The sequence below is a fragment of the Artibeus jamaicensis genome, unplaced genomic scaffold (assembly GCF_021234435.1).
Source record: "Artibeus jamaicensis isolate MK-2021 breed Jamaican fruit bat unplaced genomic scaffold, CSHL_Jam_final contig_233, whole genome shotgun sequence".
NCBI lineage: Eukaryota > Metazoa > Chordata > Mammalia > Chiroptera > Phyllostomidae > Artibeus > Artibeus jamaicensis.
The window spans coordinates 24,078,454-24,101,957 of NW_026521486.1; the positions used below are offsets into that span (position 1 = coordinate 24,078,454).

The 23,504-nt window shown below is 44.3% G+C and overlaps 1 protein-coding gene across 3 annotated transcripts; it reads right to left on the minus strand.

The window, feature by feature from the left end:
• Nucleotides 1–731: 731 nt before the first annotated feature.
• Nucleotides 732–23,407, minus strand: YBX3 (Y-box binding protein 3). Of its 3 annotated transcripts, none has more exons than XM_037164799.2 (10): nt 22,928–23,407; nt 19,111–19,174; nt 18,133–18,166; nt 15,591–15,680; nt 13,854–13,976; nt 10,361–10,576; nt 5,125–5,213; nt 3,335–3,506; nt 2,584–2,683; nt 732–1,299 (listed from the first exon to the last, which is right to left on the minus strand). In XM_037164799.2, the coding sequence occupies exons 1-9, from the start codon at nt 23,175–23,177 to the stop codon at nt 2,618–2,620; spliced, it is 1,104 nt and encodes a 367-aa protein (XP_037020694.2). In that variant the 5' UTR covers nt 23,178–23,407; the 3' UTR covers nt 732–1,299; nt 2,584–2,617. The 3 variants fall into 3 exon arrangements, with proteins under 3 accessions (XP_037020694.2, XP_037020693.2, XP_037020696.2); XM_037164798.2 differs by having other exon boundaries at nt 5,116–5,213; nt 22,928–23,406; XM_037164801.2 differs by lacking the exon at nt 10,361–10,576 and having other exon boundaries at nt 5,116–5,213; nt 22,928–23,405.
• Between the last annotated feature and the right edge of the window lie 97 nt (nt 23,408–23,504).

Consider the following 23,504-nt stretch of genomic DNA (forward strand, 5'->3'; position numbering starts at 1 on the left):
AAATAAACATGCCACCCCAAATTACGCCTATTTCTATCCCTTTACCATGCTTATTTTCCTTTATATCATGTATTGCCATCTGAAATTCAATGCCACACTTGTTTACGTATTTGTTTGTTCTCTACATTCACGTACTGAAATAGCTCATTGGGACTAGAGTCTTTGGTTCCGTTGTTCCTCCTAGCCATTAGCAGGGTGCCTGGCACGGACCTAGGCTTATACGTACTTGAGTCAAGTATAAGTCATTTGAAAGGTGCGGTGGGTCTGAGAAGTTACCTACACAGCACTGACGTAGGCCGTGGTTTCTCGACTTGGGGAACCGTCTGCTTTCTGGGGGAAGAAACCTGTAATATTGTTTCAAAGAGCCTCCCTTCCTCTTTCTGAAAGATAAACATACAATGTGACCTCTGGCTGGAAGTTCAAGGAAGTTAGAACTATGGACTCTTTCATTAATCAAAAGGGAGCTGTTTAGCGTAAATGCCAGCCAGTCACCTCAATGGAGATTACTCAAAAGGTACAGAGGACGGAGCAGGCCCACTGCTGGGCTCAGACACAAACTTGTTCATCCCGATGTGCACCTCCCCGGAGGAATCCCATCTTCTACCATCTCAGACTCACACGTCTACATTTATTAAATAGCACTAATGCACCTTGACATTTGGCTTTCAGTTTACTAGTAAGTCAAGTGAATAAAGTGGGGGAAAAGACAAAGACAGAAAAACACACTCCAGTTATACATTTTCCTTTCAAGGGTAAAAATTTTATTTTCGATGAACTTCATGCTGCACATTTTCAAAGAGAGTCACATAAGAAAGCAAAAAATGTTATCCTCCCCTCATCCTAGAAATAAATAAGCAGGGCATAAAATTCCTTTTTTAATCACGAGACTTGAAAGTTTAGCACCAGCATCCAAAATGAACAGAAAAGGGAAAAAAAGCATTTACTATATATATTTCAGATTTCTTTGGGGGTTTTCCCCATGTGGTATTAATATTTCTTCTTTCAATTCATATCACCAAAACAGTAAAACCAGGAAAAAAATATAAACCTAGTGGGTGCTGAAACTGGGGAGGTGCTCGCTTATCCTCTGTGCAGGCATTCCCAGAAAAACCACTGGAAACACGGCTGACATTCTCCTTTTGTGCTTATTTGGTTTGTCAAGAATAATTGTAAACATTCCAATGTCCACATTCGGGGTATTAGTCTTCCACTTTATTGCTTGGATGTTTCTTTGGTGTTGGTAAGGTCGTGGTCTGCTTTTGTTTTAACTTTTGAATGATCATTAATTCTTTAGGTCACCTGGAAAAAATTAAAATCAAACTTAGAAAGAGTGACGGAATAACCAGGGGTTAAAGAATACAAAGGCAAAAATGCTATTTTTCATGTATTTCAAAATACACTATTTTAAAAACTCTAAACAAAATCTGCACGTGCATCATTCTCATTATGCACTGACTTTTTTCATTTTTAAAAAACGTATTTTGATTATGCCATTACTTTTGTTCTATTCCCCCTTCATTCCTTTCCACCCTGCCCCCCTCCCCCACCATTCCCCCTTTAGTTTATGACCACATGTCTCAAGTTCTTTAGATTCTATATTTCCCATACTATTCTTACCCTCCCCCTATCTATTTTCTACCTACCGTCTATGCTACTTATTTTCTGTACCTTCTCCCCCCTTTTCCTTCTCCCACTCCCCTGTTGCTAACCCTCCATGTGATTTTCATTTCTATGGTTCTGCTCCTGATCTAGCTGTTCTTTTGTTTTGGGTGTGGTTCTTAATAACTGTGAGTATGCACTGACTTAACAGAAGCTGTTTTGCATGAACCAGAACAGTCAGAACATAAAAGTGAAACCACAATGAAGGTAACAAGCTAACCTGTATAAAGAGGTTATTCTTTACCGCTCCCTGTTTAACAGTTTCACAGGTGAGGTGTTATCTCACTAAACATTTGCGAAGACCTCCGTGGCTCAGGCCAGCGAGTGTTCACCCTCCACCCTCAGCAGCCATCACTGAGGCAGAGGGCAAATAAAAGAACTGCTCAAGGTGGCCTGGCAAACGAGCCGCAGACCCTGCACTGAGGACTCGGACCTGCTGGCCCGTGCACGCTGGACTGCGCTGCCTCCAAATCCATGTTCCTCGTCAAAGGGAAAAGGGGACAAGAAAACCACTCCAGTTTTTCCACAGGCCAGTCTCCCGTTACTAAAATAAGGCCTGGTCAGGCACTTTTAAATGATCAAATTGGCCACTAGGTGTCACAAAAGTTAAACTTTCAAGTGTTCTTACCTGGGATTACCTTGTTAATACTATAATAATTAAAAACTGTCTAGAAAAAAGAATTAGACTCTCATTAATTGTCTGAATGTTTATGCACCCAAAGCCTAGCTAAATAAACAAACAACAAAAAAGGCAATCTCGGAGATATTTGAACATGAAAACCGCTTTCTTCAAAATCCCAATGGAGGTGAGGGATGGTCCAGGTGAATCACAGAGCTCCTGTGGACTGATTTGGGCTGCTGTTGAGAAATCACGGACATTCGACAGAAAACATCAGCTGCAGCCTGGGCGGCCCACGCTCTTACCTGCCGATGGTGAAGGTGCCGGAGGAGCCTGGTGTTACTCAGCACTGCTCTGCTCGGTGGCTGGAGCAGGGTTCTCAGATGGCACTTCACCCGCCTTGGTCTAAAACACAAAACAGAGCCACACACCAGAGATGAACCAATTCAGGTGACACTGGAAAGTTCAAGACTGAAAGCCCTCACGAGAAGGATAGAATCTTCTTGCCTCTGAAGGCAAATCACTGATCAAAACTTCATTTATTCTCAAATAAAAGTCAAAAATCAGTACCACAGAAGGATGGCTTCCAAGTAGCAACTCAACACCACCCCTCTCCACAACAAAAAGCCTATGACATGTGATTACTTTCTGCACTTAGAAGCAGGTTCCTCTCTGTGAAAGCTGTCCTTGGTTTGGACAGCCCTAAAGGTATCAGCTCTGAATCCCCACAATGTAGATGATTCTTCCGGAGAATCTGATTTAGTGAAATTCATACATTTGGTTTGTATTAAGTACAGGGCATACTCTCTCTATATACATACAGGCCTTAAGTATAATGTTAATATATATATATAAATGTATATAAAATGTGAATATACCCTATATTGCTTATAATTATATATGGTACTTATAAATAACATTTTCCACAAGCTATTCTATATAAATATGTATAGTTGTGTCAGCCATTAGACTATAAACCACTCTTGGAACACAGCACTAAAGTTTGGCATGATGAAGGCTGATCTGGCGTGGCCCCCGCCCGCTGCCTGGATTTACCTCTTTGCCATCCTGGGAAGGAGCATTGGGAGGGCGGGGGCGACGCCGATAGTTGTACGGGCGCCGGTACCCACGGCGAGCAGATGGCTGGTTTGGACCAGTGGCCGCTTGTTGATTTTCTTTGTCTTCAGCCTCTCCCACGGCTGGGGCAGGTCGCGGGCGAGGGGGGCCCCTAGAACAGAGCACAGGACACAGAGAGGGAAGTGCAGTGTGGCAGCCGTCCTCGAAAACACGGGTTTTAGTCATTTTCTCAAGATGAAAAAGCCAAGCGATCGGGCACTTATTGTCAGAATTATGCACAGGCTAATGCAGCAAATGGAACACAGTTTGAGTGGAGAAAAAAAACTTTTCCCATCATTTTCTCCCTTCCTCTGAATGCCTATTTTTGTGAATAAACATGTACTGAGCACCTACTATATTCCTGCCAGTCACCCTGATGGGCACTGAGGACAGGAAAGTAAAGTGGTCTGGCATCTGCCCTCCGTGAACAGAGTTTTGTGGAGAATAAGATTAAACACCAGAGCCTGTGATGGGGGGGGGTTTCATGTTAAATCACTTAATGTCAATACCTAGATTTATAGTGAGAAATCCAAGTGGTTCGGAGAAAATAAGTACTGTTTGAGACATATAGGATTGCTGGTTTTCTAGGTCAAAAAAGGTCCAGGACACCTTTGCCAGGATGTCACAGCTCGGGATCGAAAGGGCTGGGCCCCACATGCTGTCCTGTGTCCTCGATTTTTATTACGACATTTCTATGAAGTCACTTTTATTTGACAGCCCTTAGTAATTAATCATTAGAGTGATTACGTCTAAAACTGGAGTGAACCTTGGGAGGAAAAAGGATACAAAAGGTGTACAAATCCTTGCCCTAAATGATACACTTACACGCCCTTCGATGAACTCACATCCCCAAACTTCAAGGTGTTCTGCATGGCATTCAGGAATGAAGCTGGTTTTTTCTTTTTCTTTTTTTTTTCTTTTACTTACCCTCAAGGATAGGATATATAAACAGTAAGGCTCAATATAAAAAGCTGAAAAAGGATCTTAGGGGGGGTCTAGTCAATTTGCAATTTTCACAGGGATAAAGAATCAAATAACCCACTCCATTAATACTAACATCAGAGATAGTATAATATTTAACATTTACTCACTCAGTAGATATTTAACACTTATTGAGTGATTACTATACCAGGCACGTTACCAATTATCTTAAATGCATTATACATTTAAACCTAGTGACAACTGTAGAACATTCCTTAATGTCCACTTACAGACCTGGTGACTGGCTTTAAGAATCCGCAAACTTGCTGAAGGAGTTACAGCTACTAACTGCAGGGCAGGAATTTAAATAGACGGTCTGATCTATATCCTGATACAGATCTGATATAACCTTCCTACCAGACTGGCTCAGTCGACAGACTATGCAGAGTCCCAAGCATCTCTGGCACTCTACGAGTTCTTCCTCTACAAGTAGCTCTACGATGGAATTACCCATCCATTAATTTCTGCTCATTTCATTAAAAATAAAAAAAATAATAATTTATGTCATGAGAAAGTTATCGAATACAAATGATGCTGTGGTAGAATGAAACCCTAAACATTCTAACTGTCTAAGTAGGGGGTGGGAAATGTCACAAGGCATCTGAAAACATGCACGGCAGAGCCCCACCCGAACTTGGCCATACCAGAATCCACAAAACAAGACCCACAATACCCCGTCCCTGCTGCCACCCCTCACCGGGCCTTCAGCTGGTCGTCAGTTAGAGGAAGGTGCCACACACCTGCGGTACCTGGGGCGGTAAGTTGGATTTCGGTGAACCGGGCCCTGTAGCTGCACTCCCTCCGGGACGCCGTCCTTCATCTCCCCGATCTCGCCGGCCTAGGAGAAGGGAACAGGGCTGGGGATGAGTGCCGTGCTACCAGATGCAGGAGGCGCAGAGCACGCAGCTGCATTCAGGGTTTTGGTGAAAAGTAAAAGATAAAAAAAGGCTTCTGTACAGAGCTGGGAACTCTCAGTCAACAGGGAACTGTTGACTGACTGGATCTTTGTGAATGATGGAAAAGTAAGAAAAACTCCCTCCCACTAGATAAGTCTTCCGCCTTATTCCCGAGTAACTAATTTTTTCACAATGCTAATTTAACATTTTGAAGTGTTCCATGTATCTTTTGAAAGAAAACCTACAGTATGGAAGGAAATGCACTCTTAGGCTCCATTTGAGCAATGAAACTCCTTTGCAAAGTCAGACCCACTAACTCTACAGACTGGGTGTCCCTTCAGTATTTAATCATTTCTACATTCACAGCACCTCCCACACCTCTTAACTATGCCTCCACCTCCAATTCCTCCCTTTCACAATTTCTTCCTTGTATCTATTTGCACTATGTATTTAAGCATAACATTTTAAAAAGCAAAATACACTTTCTTAATGATAAATTTATTTTAAGCTGTGGGAATATAGTAATTTTATTGTAGAACTTCCAGGGGAAGAAAGACTAACTACAGACAAAAACAAAAAACAAAAAGCCCACCGGCAACCTCTCAGAATCACTACATTATAGCCACAGTCTCAACCTTCTTTCCCCCACTCAAAACTAACATCCCTTCCTCCTCCATATTTCACTAAGAAAAGAGCAGTCAGAAAATATTTTCTACAGGTTACCAAGCCACCCACACTTGTATTAATTGTCTTCTCTCTCATGACACTGGATGAGCGGTCGAAGCTCGTATCCAGAGCCAACCCGTCTCTCTTGCCTCCCAGAGGGGCTCACTCTTTATTCCCCCTTCACTGTGCATTTCCTGCCCTTTCTACTCCACCACTTCCATCCAGACACATAAACGTGCTGAGGTAACAGCCACCGTTTTCAATTATTTTATTTTGAAATAATCTCACACAGAAAAGTTGGAGGTATAGAATCTAATCCTCAGACCCCATTCACGTCTCACCAATAATGCCCTTTACAGCAAAAACCACTTAGAACCATGCATTGAATTTAGTTGTCTCTCTTTTTGACACAGTCCTTCTATCTCTGGTTGGTTTCCATGACCATGACACTATTAAAGATACAGACTACTCCCTCCACTGGGGGGTGGAGGGGTGGGGTGGGGAGGGGAGATATTATAGGCCACATATTTTAAAATACCCCCCCCCCCGTGCGGCTGCTTGGTGTCTCTCATGCTTTAGTTTCCGCGTGCGTGGCAGGGAAGCCATAGAAGTGACACGGGGCTCTCCTCACTGCACCCTGGCAGGGCGAGTTCAGCTGCACACCCCCACTGACAGCGCCGGCACAGAGCAGGAGTTAAAGTGGTTTGCTCTTTTCCCCTTGTAATTCAGAAGGATTCTGAAGATGCACTTTCAAAGTCTGTAAATATTTGGTTTCTCATCAAATTCTCAGTATACCCATTCATTCGTGTGTATCTGTACAGACTCATGGTTTTCTATTTTATTCAGTGAGTTATAATCTGCTACTGCCATTACTGGCCAACAGGAACCCATTCAAGTGGGCTCATGTCCTTTTGACCTGCCTCCAACATTCTTTGCGTACTTCCTTGCTTTCTGGCACAACAAGATGTTCCAAGTTCATATTGTACTTTCTCTGGTCCAGATCTGAAATCAGCCATTTCTCCAAAGGAGCTTCCTTTTAGTGGAGAATGGTATTCAGAAAGCCCAATGCTATCAAGGTGTCGCTGACTTCGGGCCAATTCGGTGAACACAAATAAGGAACACGCCGCACACAATGTGTACACACACACACACACACACACACACATAAATGATTGTATGTTGCAGGGGGTGGGGGGTGCATTAGATCTGCCCATCTAATGACATCATGAGCAAGTTGTTGGCAAGGCAGGGGATTAGGGAAACCAGCACAGAGCTCACTCAGTGTAAAAACAGAATCAGACCAGGCCCACGCCTTGCCCTAACCTCATTCTCCCCCAGACACTGCTGCACATCACTGGGCTCCTTCGCAGACACACAGGCCGAAGGAAACCCGTCGCCATCGCCACAGAAACAACCCCAAGGGGAAGAACCTAGTCTTCCTCCTCCACCTCGGCGCTCTCTTGACCCATCCAAATCGTACCTTTATCCTCACCATATCGCCAACCTCCAGGTGACCAAACCCGGCAATCAGTTCTCAACCTAACGCCCTCTCCTTTTTGGCAGCATTTAACACAGCATTTCCTTCTCAAAACGTACTTTTTTCTACTTGTCCCTTTGCATCGCCATTTGTCAGGCTCTTGTCTTCCTAGTCTTTCGTGGCTGGTGTGCCCCAGAACTCAGTCCCAGGGTCAGTGCTCTGCCTCACGCACTTTATAGCCAGTCCCACCCCCACTGCGCCCTTCACCATGTCTCCACGGCTCCGAGGTTCTGGCTACAATCTCGTCTGTCCCGGTCAGGCGCCCTCTTCGGCCTCTGTACTTGCCAATCCCTCCGCCATGCGTGCAGTTCCCGGGACCCGAATAACTCGCCCCCTCGCTTCCTTAGGTCTCTTCTCAAATACAGCACCAAAGACTTTGCCAGCCACCTCATCTAAAGTGACACCTGCTTAACTCATGCCACCCTCTACCTCTTGACTCTGCTTTGTTTTATTTATTAATTTACTATTATTTTTTTTTTTGCCTACCTGGCATCTCCACTTGGATGCAAAATGTAATATGGGGGAAAGGCCTCCAAATAATTTTAACCTTCCTCCTAAACTCAATCTTTCTTCAGTCTTCCTTTGTTTAAATTAAAAAATAAAACAAAACCAAACAAACAAAAAGAGGTGTCCTTTACTCCTCCCGTCGCACATTCACTCCAGTACCAAATGCTGTCACTCTGATGTTGAAAACACTCCCGGAATCGGACCACTTATCATACCTCCACTGCCAGCACTCTGACCCAGGCCAGGTCACAGTCATCTCTCCGCTGGGCGATTACGGTTAACTCGTCTCCCTACTTGTTGCCTCCTGTGGTCCTGCCTCTAAAAACGGCCCAGTGATCTCTTAAATGTTTCTTCCCTGTACAGATTCCTTTGCTCCTTTTTATCACATTTAGAGTCTGTCAACGGTCCCTATTACGGTCTTGCCAGGCATGTCTGGTCTGCTCCAAGGTATCACCCTCGTCCCACCTGCTAGCCCTCTCCTCTCCGCTCATTCCACCCCAACCACACCGGCCTCCCTGTAGTTGTCTGAACAAGCAAACCTGCTTCTTTCTCAGGAACTTTAATTAGGAACGAAAAAAGAAAAGGACAGAAAGAACAATGAACTTGACTGGAGGATGAGAGTTTACCAGAATGACAGAATGGGAGAAGGAGAATGAAGCTCCAGCACTTCTTGCCCACGTAACCTCAGGTAATAAAAGTTGTTAACTTCCCCAAACATCCAAATCTCTTCGTGTGCAGCGACAGCATGGAACGCACTGTCACCTTCACAGAGCCGTAGGGACGCTGAAGGAGAACTGTGTTCAGATGTCGATCACGTGGCAGATGCCAGACAACGCTGCCCCCTTTCCTCTATCACAGATTTCTTTTCTCAAGGACTATGAATAGTTGGTATTAGCCCAGTAGCCAATTCTACTTAATTTCAAACACAGAGAATTATTTTCTCTAAAAAGTGGAGGTCGTTTGGTCACTGACCATGCTGTACTGTGTCCTTTGTGCATAAGAGAAATACTGTTGGCCTGCATATCGCTTTTTTTCCCACTGTCGTGTCCAATGAATTTCAAAGTTTTGAACAGAGTAGAAAATGTTGGAAAGACTTTTCTATTTGACCTCAATAATCTTTACTATCTAGAGAGCTCTCTCTATAATTTAAAGTCATTACACTGACATCCTGGAAGTTACGTGGAAGTTTTAGGAATCTCCACTTGATGATACTGGTTAGCTTAGGCCAACCTCTGACTCCGTCAACATGCTCTCAAGTCCTAAGGTGGAATATACTTTACTTCAAACAATATGAAAAAGAATCGTCGTGTCCTCAAAAAATGACACGTGTGTGTGCTAAATATCACAAATGATTATTTCGGGAAGGTACTCCTAACACTCTAAAAATAACCGTGCATTACAAGCTCACTGCCTCTTCCTGCCCTCATTTCCTAGAAGCCCGAAGTGCCGCCCCGAAGGAACCTACCATGCCCCGTGTACCCAGTCTCTCCAAATGTGTGAGTCTACCTGTTATTTTTAGCACACTGGTCAGGGACAGCTGCTAAAGAGTGGAAGGACAAAAACAAGAAGTGGTGTAGCAAGAACACCGTCATGCATGATGGGAGAGGAGAAGGGTAGCAAAGAACAGACTGAACATAATGTTCAGACAAAACACTTGGTGGCAAAACAACCCAAGGACACCAAGAGGAAAGATTTGCAGCTGGTGAGAGTAAAAGTGATGTCCTAGCCTAAGGTTTCCAAAGTTTCTGGAGAGCAAAAAGTTGGTAGAAGGCTTGTTAAATTACAGGCCAAGTTCACAACAGCTGTATCAATCAATACTTTGTAGTAAAAAAAGGAGAATCAGTCAACAATCTCCACTTCCTGGTAGGGTTTCTAAACAGTCAACACCACCCCATCTAAATTAAGGACTTTAGAGACACTAGCTATCCTATTTAGAGGCACTGTGCTCAAGTCTTTACCTATGATTTAATCACCATAAACCCCATAGTAGAGGTATGTTATTAAAGCCATTTAATGGATGAACAAGTGAATCTCTTTAAAGCTTGGTTTTCTCAAAAGCTCACAGACAGTAAGTAGCAGAGACAAGATTCAAATCCAGGCCTGTCTGACTGACTTCAGAGTTTAAGCTCTTAAGCATATTGTCTCTCTACTTTTCTTCCATAAACTAGAGTTGGCAAGGCATGGCTCAGGTGGTGGTGCTCTTAGAAATGTTACTAGAATGAAAGACTCCAGGCCTTGCCCTCAGCTTTTGTAGCACAAAGAAGCCACAAGCAAGGTTTTGTTTCCCGCAGCTGGTGTTGGAGGAGGAGGAGGAAGAGGAGGCAGAGGAAGGACGGAGGGGTGAGGACTGCTGAAGAGAAGTCCCAGGTGCAATTTTACCTGCATTCTGTTGGGATGGGGAAAGACCCGTGAGCGGCGGTCAAAGGTCTGTCCCACGTGGTAAGGCGGGAACCGCCGCAGGTACTGAGGGCGGTACTGAGGGCGGTACTGGGGGCGGCGCAGCCGACTCCGGGCCCCAGAGAACTGCCCGTCAGTGGCAGGGGGGTCAAATCCTTCACTGCTGCCGCTCCCTGCCTCCTCCTCCTCCCCAGCGTACTAGCGAAGCAAAGAAACAGAGGTTCAGAAGAAGTTTCAGCAAGGAAAGAACCAAAGAATACCATTTAGGACGAATATCACCAAAAGAAAAAAAATATTTCCTCCTCAAAAGGAATAATGATCCTTTTTTTATACAGACAAAATGCATTTAACCCAGATCATCATGTGATTACCCGGGATAAACTACATTAAGATTAAAGGAGATCTATGCAGATAAAATACCAAGAAGCAGAAAAGCAAAAGCAACCAGTCTACTTAATTTTAACAGTCATCTAATCGACCACCCAAACAGCATTTACAATGTTTATAATATTTAGCCCAGCCATGGGTGGGTTTCCCAACATCTGCCACCCACTGGGACAAAGTCAGGGAAGTCAAGAAAAACATATTTCATGGTGGTATCAACAGTTCACATAGTCTGCTTCCTGCAGCTGCCCTTAAAGTGTGGACGGGGTCTCCGGAACCCTTTGTGGGCAGGGGTCATGAATGTGGAACTGCTCTCATGGTTCCATGGAGATGCTATTTGCCTGAATCTCATCTCATGGGTGTGTGGTGGGGTCTCACGGGGTGACAGGGACCTCTCCCCAGACCAAATGCTGGGGATCAGAGGGTCCACCTGTCTTCCATTAAACCAAACATAAGAGATGTGCAAATATGTCAAGCAATGCCACTCTCCTCAATCAATTTAAAAATATATAGTTCTCATTAAAATGTTACTTACATTTACATGTAATGAGTTTGTTTTACATCAACTGAATATTTTTAAACTTCTGCTTTAATTTCTAATATAATAAATTTTAATAAATAAAGACTCTGGGATCCTCAATAATATTTAAGCATACAAATGGGTCCAAAAACCAAAAAGTTCGAGAACCACTCACTTATGGTGTGATTATATTTGTTTAGTAATACAGTTTTCTTTGCATTTTATCAGGTAGTAAGTAATATATACAGGTAGTTTCTAAATATAGGCCTTACTAACAAAAGGAATTACTGACTCATTTCATACTTTTTTCTGTAGTTAAATTACCATATAATATAGTAGTACTTTATACTTAAAAAATAAAAGCAAACAGCCAAACATCCCTCAAAGAATTTGTTTCAAATATTACTTTAAAAGAGGATGTGCAAATGCCAAACATGGTCTTAAGGTAAGTAAATACAGTTAAAAAAAATAAACAAATTAGCCCTGGCCGGGTAGCTCAGTTGGTTAGAGCATCACCCTGATACGCCAGGGTTGAGGGTTTGATCCCCAGTCAGGGCACACAGAAGAGTCTCCACCTAAATCAATGGAACAAAAGAGCGATGTTTCTCTCTCCCTATCTCTCATTCAAAATTAACAAAAGCATAGCCCATTTCTTTTGGAGAGGGAGGATATTTAATATTCAAAACCCTCCAGATCAAGCCTACACTGGCAACCACATTCCCCCATAGGAAAAGCTTCAACAGAAGGCTGAGCTAGTCAACTTTCAGTCAACTCAAGCCATTCCACTCTTCGTAAAACCTGTTTCAGATCTGACCCCCAGTTACATAAAGACATATAGAAAATGTTCACCAAAATAGTAAGTGTGAGACTTCATAAGCTGTTTTTCTTTTTAGTCTTTTCTTATCTTTTTGAGCTGTAGACAAGCAAATCTTCCATTTTTACAAAATAAAACTAATGGCAGCACCATGGGCAAACATACTTTTGAGCTGTGAGGCCTTAAAAACATTAGGACAGAAAACCTTTATGTACACTTTCAGAACTGACATTTCTAAATACCCTTTACATGCATGCTTTCACAATTTCCAGCCAAGCTGAAAAGTCTTTTAAAGGGAAATTTTTCACTAAAGGTTTTCTATCACTTTACTTCTGAATTAATGCAGGAATCAACATACTCGCAACTGGAGCTCCATGAATCCAATGGACTTAAGTTAATCTGAAAGAGTAAATGCTGTAGGAGCTCATTCCCATCTCCATCCCCTGCACAGCTTCTTATTAAAAATCAAACAGGATAAGCAAATCAGGGAGTAAGAAAAATACAGAAACAGAAAACAAGAGGACATCAACAATATGATAAAAATCAATCTGGGCAGGGTGTGAAGACGAGAGAATGAAGAGGGAAGACATTCTGCTATGCACAAAGATGTAAATCTATCAAAAGCATGGAGATACATCACTCTCAACTTGCAGGTATTGAACTGTGGTGAGACTTTTCAAGTTTTCCTTGGATGACGGACACAGCCCCAATCCTGTGCTTACAAAGCACCTTGGATTTATTCTGTGGTGCCAATCCTAGGCACTAATTCTAGAAACATCAAAAATAGACTCAAATCTGTAGAATCCTCATAACCACCGATGAACAGAATTCTATTTGGGTGCTTTGACAATATTTATATTGAACCTATTAAAAGAGCTCTAGCTAGACTTGGTTATAAACCCTTTCACCTGGATTGGGAGAAACCTAAAGAACAGAAAATCCAGCACTGGCTGGTGTGGCTCAGTTGGTTGGGCACAGGCCTGCAAAACAGAAGGTCACTGGTTTGATTCCTGGTTGGGGCATGTGCCTGGGTTACAGGACCAATCCCCAGTCAAGGTGCATGTGAGAGGCAACTGATCAATGTTTCTCTCCCCTTCTCTCCCTTCCTTCCCCTCTCTCTAAAACAAATAAACGAATAAATACATGCATACAGAAATATTTTTTAAAAACTAAAAATCCAGAGAATTACTTACTACTCTACTTTAAAATAAAATAAATGTTATGCTAAATAAAACACCCACTTACTCGAGGTAAATGTAGTATTTGCTGTGGCTAGCACTGTTTATTGCCTATTCCCAAGCTATTCCCCATTCTTCCTGGCCAACCAAATGCTGATTTTCTCAGAGGTCAACAATACCAGTGCCAAGGGATGAACAACAGGTTTGAGCCCATCGTGGACATCCCATTCCCCTTTACTAGTGAATACCCTAAGACTAGGTTCTGGCCCAGTGAGGAGACTGCCTTTTTGACTACCTTGGCACCGCCTGCCTAAATTAAGCTTTCTTGTTACAAGATAACAAAATGTCTGTTACTTGCAGGCAAGTACATACAAACTGACACAACGTTTCAATGGCAAGTTTCTAGTGAGACCAGGAGCTATGCATAAATTCTAGGCACTAAAAGTTTCCCATCAAGTAAAAAGAAACCGCTTTGTGTCTCCAGGAGAAGATGCAGTATATATGAGCTCTAAGTATGGACACTTAATTCTAGATGTGAACATTTTCTCAATCACTGATTCGGAAGAGAGAGCCACATACGTTGCGGGGAGGTCCACGGCGTCTGCCATAGTAGCCTCGTCTGTAACGGCGCCGATCCGCAGCATAGCGGCTCCCTTCTACAGGAACTCCGTCTGGGCCGGTCACGTTGGCTGCTTCAGCACCCTGACACCGAAAAGAAGAACAGCCTCAAAATTTAAGAGACACTAAACCCCCCCAAAAAACAGCCACTGGCAGCCAGAGTGCTCAAGACTGGCAATTCCCATTGTTAGACCTCAAAAACACACCCACATTTTAATGATGTGAGCGAGGTATTTGATGTCGTGATTGAAATGTGCACACAGCTTGTTGGTTCATGCAGCCTAAGCTCTGCCTCCTTGTTTGGGCTTACTGAGTCCAAAAGCAATACATCCCTCTCTGAAGCACGTAAAGTGGTCAGTACATACAACTAAAAAGAAGGAATGGAAGACCAAGAAGGATATTCCTTGGTGGAAAATAACTGAGATGATGGTATCTTCCACATTCTTCTCACCGGCACCGAGGGAAGCCCTATTCACAGGCTCACGGGGCTCTGTCCAGAAGGACCGAGAGTGAAACTTGGCGGCAACGGGAGCGAAGGGCCCTGGACTTAGTACTGCAGAGCTTCCACACACGCCGTCCCCTTTTAGTCCTTCCTCTTATCCTTGAACCAGACCTGGCATTCTTATTCTCATATGAGCCAATGAACACAATGCTTCAGACATACAAAGAAATTCAAGATGACTCAAAAGAGTGTGTTTCACACCCTGTATCACTTTGTAAAACCTCGAGTTCTGAAAACACAGAGGTGAATGACACAGTGGAACAGAGGTCAAATTCACCCGAAAAAACAAGATACTAGAGATCATTACAGGCCAGCATTTGAATCTCCAAGATACCCTTGGGATCCCATCGGTACAGGCATCATTTACATTAGTATATTAAATGAAATAAAGCATTTTTCTTTTAAAACAGTACAGCTTGGGAGTGACTAAGAATATGGACTATCGAATGGTAGAGGGGTGTGTGTGTATCAGGCACATGCATGAGAATTAACCACTCACTTGCTTAGTTTATAACTCAGCGGCCACAGCTAACTGCCACAGTGGCTGCACCATATATGGTTTAAAAATGTTTGCTTACTGCTATGTGGCTTTATTGCCATCTGTAGTCCACTGCTGACTAAAACCAAAACATTAGGGATGTTGCTAATATTGGAATTAAATATATAACAGCATTAAAAACAATCCTGACATACATTCCAGTGATCGAGTAACTTCATGTGAACAAAGCTGTTACACAGTAACCATTAAGAAGCCTAAGAAGCCTTTGGCTTTCCAAAATCCAAGCCAAAAACACAGTTATTATATTCTATTTGAATCTTCTTTTACTGAGATTGAAACATTCTCCACTGTGTATTACGGATATTATTAAAAATCACAGCCTGAAAGTTTTATTTATACATAACAAGTTAAATTTTAATCTACTTAAAATGAAATGTCACTTTAAATCTTGAAAAATTAGTTCTTCCTTCCATAAATAGGAGTTATCATTTATTAAACGAGACATTACATTGTCTTTCATAATCTGTATCCAAAATATTTATGACATCCAATCTCAAGAATATTTCTCCTTAAAAGCCACTTCTTCCTGTCATACAAAGTCATGTGAATTCCTGAGGGGCTGACAGACCACTTTCCTGACTCTGTAAGAAAGCGAAGTGCCAGCCCACTCTGACGCCCGGCCACAACCTGCTCTCACCTTCTCTCCTTCAACCACATCAAACTCTACAGTTTCTCCATCTCCCACACTGCGCAGGTACTTCCGCGGATTGTTCTTCTTGATGGCGGTCTGCAAAGAGAAGAGAAGATACAAACTGAAGTTGGTCTCAGTACCGGTAACCTTCCATCGCTTTCCAGTTTACTGGGGATACTGAAGAGGCTGTTGACCTATTGTTATTCGTACTTTTTAAAATTTATCATTCTCCTACTAACATGAATCTCTGAAACAGAACAAGGAAAACACGGTATAAAAGCTGTTCCACGTGACTTTCGTGTTTGACGTCATCCTTCAACATCCATCTGGGCAGGCGTGTTAAACGGAATGTGCGGTCGCACTTCCATTCACAGCCTGGCCACCCAGTCCCGACACGGTTTACTTAGTGCCCTTGGACATTCAGACTGCAGCTCCATCGGTGGGGGGAAGTCCTGGTGAACTCTTATACACACACGCACGCGTATGTTAGGTACAAAGGTTTCTGCAGACCACAGAAAGTGCTTCCCTCAAGGTATTAAAGAGTTGTGTGAAGGGGAGGAGGGATGATGAAAAGAAAAAGGAATTAGGAAATGCCAAGGGGTAAGTATTTCGGAGAGAATATACAAAACTACCTCAGGAATCAGAACCTTACTTATAATCTGGCTTATCTCCCACCCGAGCCACCCATTTTATGGATGAGGAAGCATGAGGCTGATAAGTGATGTGTATCTGAGGCCACATTAAAGATGTTGGCGGTGGGGGAGGGAATTCATCCCCCTGTACTGAGTCCATATATTTATTCAGTATTTTCCCCACCACACCATGCTTTGTCTCGGACAACACATTAAAAGGTTAATGCAGATGTTCTCCTGCATTAAACATCTGCATCTAAATATCTGCCTACACTTTGACCTTTCTTCTTCAGCCCGCAGCAGAGCGGGGTGGCATCATCCCTGCGATGAACTTCCACTTCTCTTTAGCTGGTATCTCTAAATAGTTAAAGGGGCTCTGAGTGTCTGTGGAATTAGGTCAACCTTATTTTATAAAGCGACTAGGCATGTGTAAGCTAGCCCTTCCCTTACTCTGAGTAGGAGGAAGGAAAAAAAAGTAAAAGAATGAGCCAATAGAGCCGAGACTTCACCCACAGAGGAAAAAGGCAGTTCGGGACAGGATATACGCGCACACAGCTTGAGCATTCAGCCATTCCAAAGCCGGCCCCTCCCTGCCGGCTCCTTGGCTTTTTCCTGTTAAACTGGGCAGGCCTCGACACAGTGCGGTGACTCACCCCACAGCCACACGGGGACTGGAGGAATCAGGTCACACACTCGCTCGCAGGCTCACAAAGCCGGCCACCAGCGCAGGCACTTGCGAGGCCCTTTTACTCCTGCCACCACCAAACGTGCAGTTCTTACCCCAACTCGTCTGCCAACCCCTTGGTATTTATTATAAGCAACACTTCCTGTCAGTCTGTTACGACTTCAGAAGTTAACCTACGCAAATTATCTACATACAACTGAAACACATCCACTCAAGCCGGAATATAAACAATAGGAACCACAAATAGGGTTTATTCTTAGCTGTCACTATTGCCAGTCACCCCACCCCAACACACACACACACACACACACACACACACACACACACACACAGTGTCTCTCTCTCTCTCCCCCCCCCCCCCCAACAAAAGGCAGCAAAACACTGAAAACCAAATGCTTGGCAGAGCCCTGCAGGTCAATCTGCTGGCAACAGAACCTTCCTCTGTGCTCCCTGCTGTTATATACTCAGAACTACACAGACCTTTGAGACAACTCATTGAAAACAACATACAAAGAAGAACAACAAGGATAGGTGTTCTTTTTCTTTTAATGTATTTTGTAAAGTAAGTCCAGGATACATGGTAATAAAATAAACAACATCCTAGGCCAATAACGTAAAGAAAGGCTGATATCCTGTAGCAGAGAAGCCCCTATTTTCCACATTTTACCCATTTTCTACTTTTGCTTTAAATTTAAGGCAGCGTGGGCCTTTGGACCCGGCCACGTGCCCACTGTGCCTGCCTCTGACGGGAGTGAGGACCGTCCTGGGAACAGGCAGGTTTCTCTGTCTTACAGACACACCCCAAACATCTGACTGCAAGTTAGAGGAGCTCTAGCCAGTCTCCGCCCAGGCCAAAAACCAGGTGCGTTCCCACCAGGCTCTGGGGGAACTGGCTCTGGGGGAACTGCGGAGTCAGGGGAGCACGGCATCAGCAGGAAACCGGTTTTTTGCTAAGGATTCAAGGGCTTTAAAACTTAAAAAGTGGTCGAACTGCATATTACTTCCTGCCACTCAAAAATAAAAACCATTTGAAAACAATGCCTGTGATGGGACAGAGTGCTCACCTGCCAATCTTAAAATGTGCAATTGAGCTCCCTCGCCAAAATAAAGTCACAGGGAGAGTTTGGGGTGGAACAGTGATGTACAGGACTACATTCGGGAATGGGACGACAGCACATTACTGACACCTCTCTCTTCACAGATACAATGTAACATTTATTACCCATCTTACCTGATGTACAAATACATCTTCTTTGGTGTCATTTCTGTTGGAAGACAAAAAAAAAAACTGAAGTTTATCCCAAGGCTTTAAAACACATCAAAAAAATGTTTGTTTATCCTCTAAACTCAATTGAGATGCCTGGACTCAGTCCTCAGAACTTCTAACCCCTCGAGACATCCACCTTGCTACTCCCCAGTAGCACAGTGCTCAGATCCAAGTGTACAGATTCAACACACAAACGTCCCTTCCTTCTCAGCTCTAAGTCACATGGTGTGTAATCAGAGCCCCAGATTTCCCTCCCAGCGAAAGCACAGCAAGCCGGTTAAAAGGACAGGGCGCAGCTGTGAACTAGGCTCTCCTTACACTGAAACCAAAAACAGTCCCTACCACCACCACCACTCCAGCCTAACTCACCCCCCCCACCCTCAGCAAAACAGACAAGGAAGAAACTGGAGGAATATTTTAAGAAAGGGGTTGGGGTAGGAGAGCAAAGAAAACTGTAATATCATATAAATACATAATACTCCTAAGAGCTTGCACTTATATTCTCATTCCTATATGGCTAGAAGTTACCGTGGTTTAAAGAAAACACTAGTTCCTACACAGGACTTGGAACTATCGTGCCCGTGCAGTTACGCACCAGTTGAAGTGACCTTGGGAAAGCTGCTTAGCCAGTCTCCATGTCTCCATCTCTGACATTATGGGCATGGGCTCAGTTATCTCAGGCCCTTCCTATTTCTGAATTATTCCCCCATTTTTTCCCCTTTTAATGGCTAGATTTTATAAAATAAGTTTCTTGTTTAATGTTCTGGAAATGTGTTTTAATTAACATTTAATGGCAAGTAGCTGAGCAACGAGAATATTTACAGTGCTTACACACCTTAAAACTTATATAAGTCATTAAGAAAGCATGGTAGAGAATTTATTACTACTGGCACCACAACAGAAGTATGCATTTAAGACATGCAGAGATGCGAGCACACATACCGGTTAATAAACCCGTATCCATTTCTGACGTTGAACCATTTGACGGTGCCAAGGACTTTGGTGGCTAAAATAGGATTAAGCAGATAAATTAATTGCTGATGTACAATGAGATAAAACTCATATCATTTAAGATCTTGACAGCATTATGTAAAGCCTAAACATACCGGAAGAAACCATTACAAGCTTAATTCCAAAACATGTTAGGAAAAGAAAATGGAACAAGTAAAGACATTATAGGGAAACACTTTTCAGAAGACTAAACCTTTTTCCCCTGTTAAACTTTCTGGTAAAGTCCTTAAATAAGGAGTGGCCATAAGTCTATGCAATCCTGCCATAATTAAAACAGAAACAGCGTTTAAGGAAAAACAAGGAAAAAAGTTCTTTAAACACCAAAAAATGTTACAAGTGCAAAAGAAGGGTCGCAGTGAAAGAGAATACAGATCAGCAAACAAGGAAAATACAAATGACCTTAACCCATCACTCTCACACTTTGGAACGCTGGCAAACTTTACTACGTGAAACAGTAGCTCCTTGTTGATAGTCTACAAAGATATAACATAAAGTGACTCGTCTCGTTGCCACATGGTGGTCTATCAGAGGAGTCATGAGTAATAATAGAACTGATGCTGCCTCGATCCAGCTCTGGGCTCAGCACCCTGAGACATGATGTAACAGGACTTTTCAAACCGCAGTGATGCACCTGGACTTCTGTGTCACTGTTTACCCCGCTCCCTGCAGTTGGCAGGAACCAAACTCAGCATTTTCTATACGGTCCCCCTCTTAAACTTCATTAAGGTCTCTACTGTCCATCATGAGCAGGACCATTTCTGTACACCAGATTTTAACATAAAACAAAGAGTATGGTTCTATAACTTGTCCTTCATAGATTCATAATGATTTCAGCCATCAAGTAAGATCTGAGGTGACTCCTTTAAACCAATTGTGAATGCCAAATTCCGTACCTTTAAGAAATGCCTATGTCTAAATTCAGGAAGTGCAGAGAGCAATTATCAAGACTCAGTGAAACAGGAAATCTGACAATAGAGTACCTTAAAAAGAAAACTTAGTAGAGAATGAAAGTAACAATTAACATTAATCCATGCTGCCTCTCTGAGATACAAAATTTATAATTTCCAAGGATAAACAATAAGGATTCAGTTTTTAAACTCAAGACTAAAACATTAATTAAAACTTGTTTTGTTGTGAGCAGGGTTAATTCTGAGTGTTGCTAGACTGACATGCTTGAGGCAATTCTTTTTCTTACTAAAAAGAAAAAAAATACTCCTTTATGCTCTCAAGTCATTTAGCTTACTATTGCCTCAGTGACCTCCAACTCTCTGACACCAAGTAACGAAGACTTCTCCAATGAAGAGGTTAAACCACTGGAATCTTCAGTTTTAGGCTTTTCTACTTTTACAGCATTAGGGCAAAGAAGAAAAAAAATATGTTTTATACCCAAATGTACACAAACGTACACTATTTTTGATAAATCATATGCTTTTAGGTCACACATTATTTCAAATGATTTACCTTTTGTGACTCTTGTCATTTACCCTAATGAATGTCCTGGAACTGTTTGTGACTTATTTTCATGTAAGTTAATGTCTACCACTGTCAAAGGAATAACCCTGACTAGAAAGGCAACATGATAATAGGGGAAAAGATAAAGAATGATTGTCAAGGTTAACTTCAACCAAACTGGAAACTTATTTTTACTCCCCCAGTGTAATTAAAAATTTTTTTCCCAGTCTCACACCTATTTCCAATCATGTCATGTGGCCAAACACGTTGACCCACCCTTTTTGCTTTAAAAGCATAAACTCAGTTCACATATACAAAGGGAGAAGGGGAGACAAAGGAAGCCACGTGGTTTCCGTCAGGTTCATCAGAAGTGTTGTTTCAGTCAGGTAAACGGCTTTTCCTGGCCTAGTAGGACGGCTGTATTCACCACACTGAAGGCAAAAGACCGTTTGTAAAAACTAAAATGGGAGAATCCAAAACCTGAATTCCATTCCAGCCAGCACTGGGCCTGGCACAGCTTGGGCACCCACGTGCTTGCTTGGCAAAGGAGAGGAGAGGGCAGGACAGGGAGGGCAGAGGCAGCCAGTGCCCAGACGTCCCGCAGCCGGCTGCCCTTCGCTCTGAAGAGCCGGAGTTGCAGGGGAAAGATAAACCAGGTCCAGGATCATCACCAGGATGTGGACGAGGCTTAACAGCAGTTGGTGATTGACAAAAACTAACTTTATGTTTCCTTCGTCTTTGCCAATACCTGCTTTAAAATCCAGAAGTAAATACTTTAGATCCAAAAGGGTAGAAGGATTAAGTGAAAAACTGCAAAATTCCCTTTACACAAAAGAAGTTTTTAAAAGGATATATCCAAACACCACTCTGGACAACTCAAGGCTGTCTGTCTCAGACATGCTGCATGAGGCGTTCCAAGAAACAGTTGCTGGAAATATCCCAGTTCAATATGGACTAGACTTAAGCAACTTTAAGTCCAGCAAAATACCAGCTATTTCATTTCTTAACCTACACAGGCTACATTTAGCATGTTGTTGGCATTAACTGAATAAAACCCCTGGGGTGTGGAAGGGGGCAGGGGAGGCAGGAGACAGGCCCTCTCAAAGTAAGGGACATGGAATCATATTACTTTCTTCACATTAACCTCTTATTTTTCTTCCTAGAAAACTGGAAAGGCTCTGAGAGGTCAAACACACCCTACCCAAAATGCCGAAAATTTCTTTGAAGCATCCCACACCATCTCTTAACTTTCCTGTTTAAACGGCAGTGAATGATACAGGCACACACCCATGAGAAAGCTTATGCACCACCCACGAGCTTTGTAAGCCTGTTTAAGGTCTCGCACGGGGACACAGGGCGTTACTTGAGAGAAGGCTGCAGTACGTGACAAAACCAACAACGACCACAGAGACCTTTTCTGACGCTCTGTGCCCCCCCGCCCCCCAATACACACACACACAAAAAAAAACCCAAAAAACAAAAAAACCCTGAACGGCTTATCGCCTATTTCCGAAGTTTCAACTCGCTAAGATAACGATGGGGCGAACAAACGTCATACCCACACTTCCTAAGTTTTTCCAGCTGCTGCACCAAGTGCGTTCCCACAGCCCAGGAAGAAGAAAACGTGTAGCGATTAGTAAACAGTGAAACAGGTTCTGCGCGGCAGTGGGCACAGGGAAGGAGGAGGACGGGGGACCAAGACCCAAGAGGATTGCAACACCCCTTTCCTTGCCTGTGGCCGACAGAAGCGTGGCGCCTTTACGTGCCAATGTGGGAAGGGCGTCAGGGACAGACACCTGAGCCTCCCCCCGAAAGAAGCCTTTTCACCTTTCCTTTCCCGTCTCCCACGAGCGCCTCATTCTTCCCCAAAGGAAATCCTGTCGCCACCCAGATCCTACGCAGTGACTCCAAAGTCGCCATCCCACGTGTCTGTTCCTCCCCTACATCCACCTCCATCCCCACCCTGGGTCCTATTTCAGACTGCCGCTCCTTTGCTCTTTGGACCAAATAAAGGGGAACATGCGACAGTGACCAAAGTAAGACCCAACTTGCTGGCCCAGGACCAGGAGAAAAGCGCACCGGACGGCGAGGAGCGCAGGGCGCCACGCGCTCACCTGGGAGCGCCTGCAGGACCAGCGCGCTGCAGCCCCTGGTGCTGGGCACCGACGCCCTTGGAGACCCCACAAGGTGCTCCCCACACCAGGGGGGAAAGCAACTGGCGATGCCCACACGTGCTCGGCTTCTGGCTGCAGCCCGCCCCGCCCGGGGCAGCCCCTAAACTCCGGGACTGACTCACCGAGAACTTTTTTCTCCGCGTCTTCACTGCTGGCGGGGGCTGAAGAGGCCGGGGCTGCGGGGCCCGTGGGGGTCGCGTCCCCACCCGGGTTTCCTGCGACGAGGGCAGCGGGCGCCGTGGCAGCGGCCTGGGGCGCACCGCCGCCCGCCGGGCTCTTGGGCGCGGAGTCCTGGGGGACCGCGGCGGCCGCCTCCGCCGGAGCCTGCGGGAGGGCGGCGGCGGTGGTGGTGGTGCTGGTGGCCTCGCTCATGCCGCCTCCTTTGCTCTCTCTCGGGCACCTCGGTGGCGGTTGGTCGGCGGTTAGCGCGGCTGGTGGTCGCGACGGCCGGGCTCGCTCTCGGGAGGCCGGTGCGGATCTCGCGGCGCGGAGGCGGCGGCGGCCGGGGTGGGGTCTCGCGGCGGAGGCGGCTCGAGCTCTCGGGCTGCGCGCTTGCTCTTGGGCTCCTCGCTGGATCTTACTGCCCCAAAAATGGCCCCGCACAAGTTTTTCTAGGCGGCGCACGGGCCGGGGAGGGAAGGGCGGGCGAGGGAAGAGGGTGGGGAAAGTTGGCTTCGGAGTTGGGCATCGACTCTATTA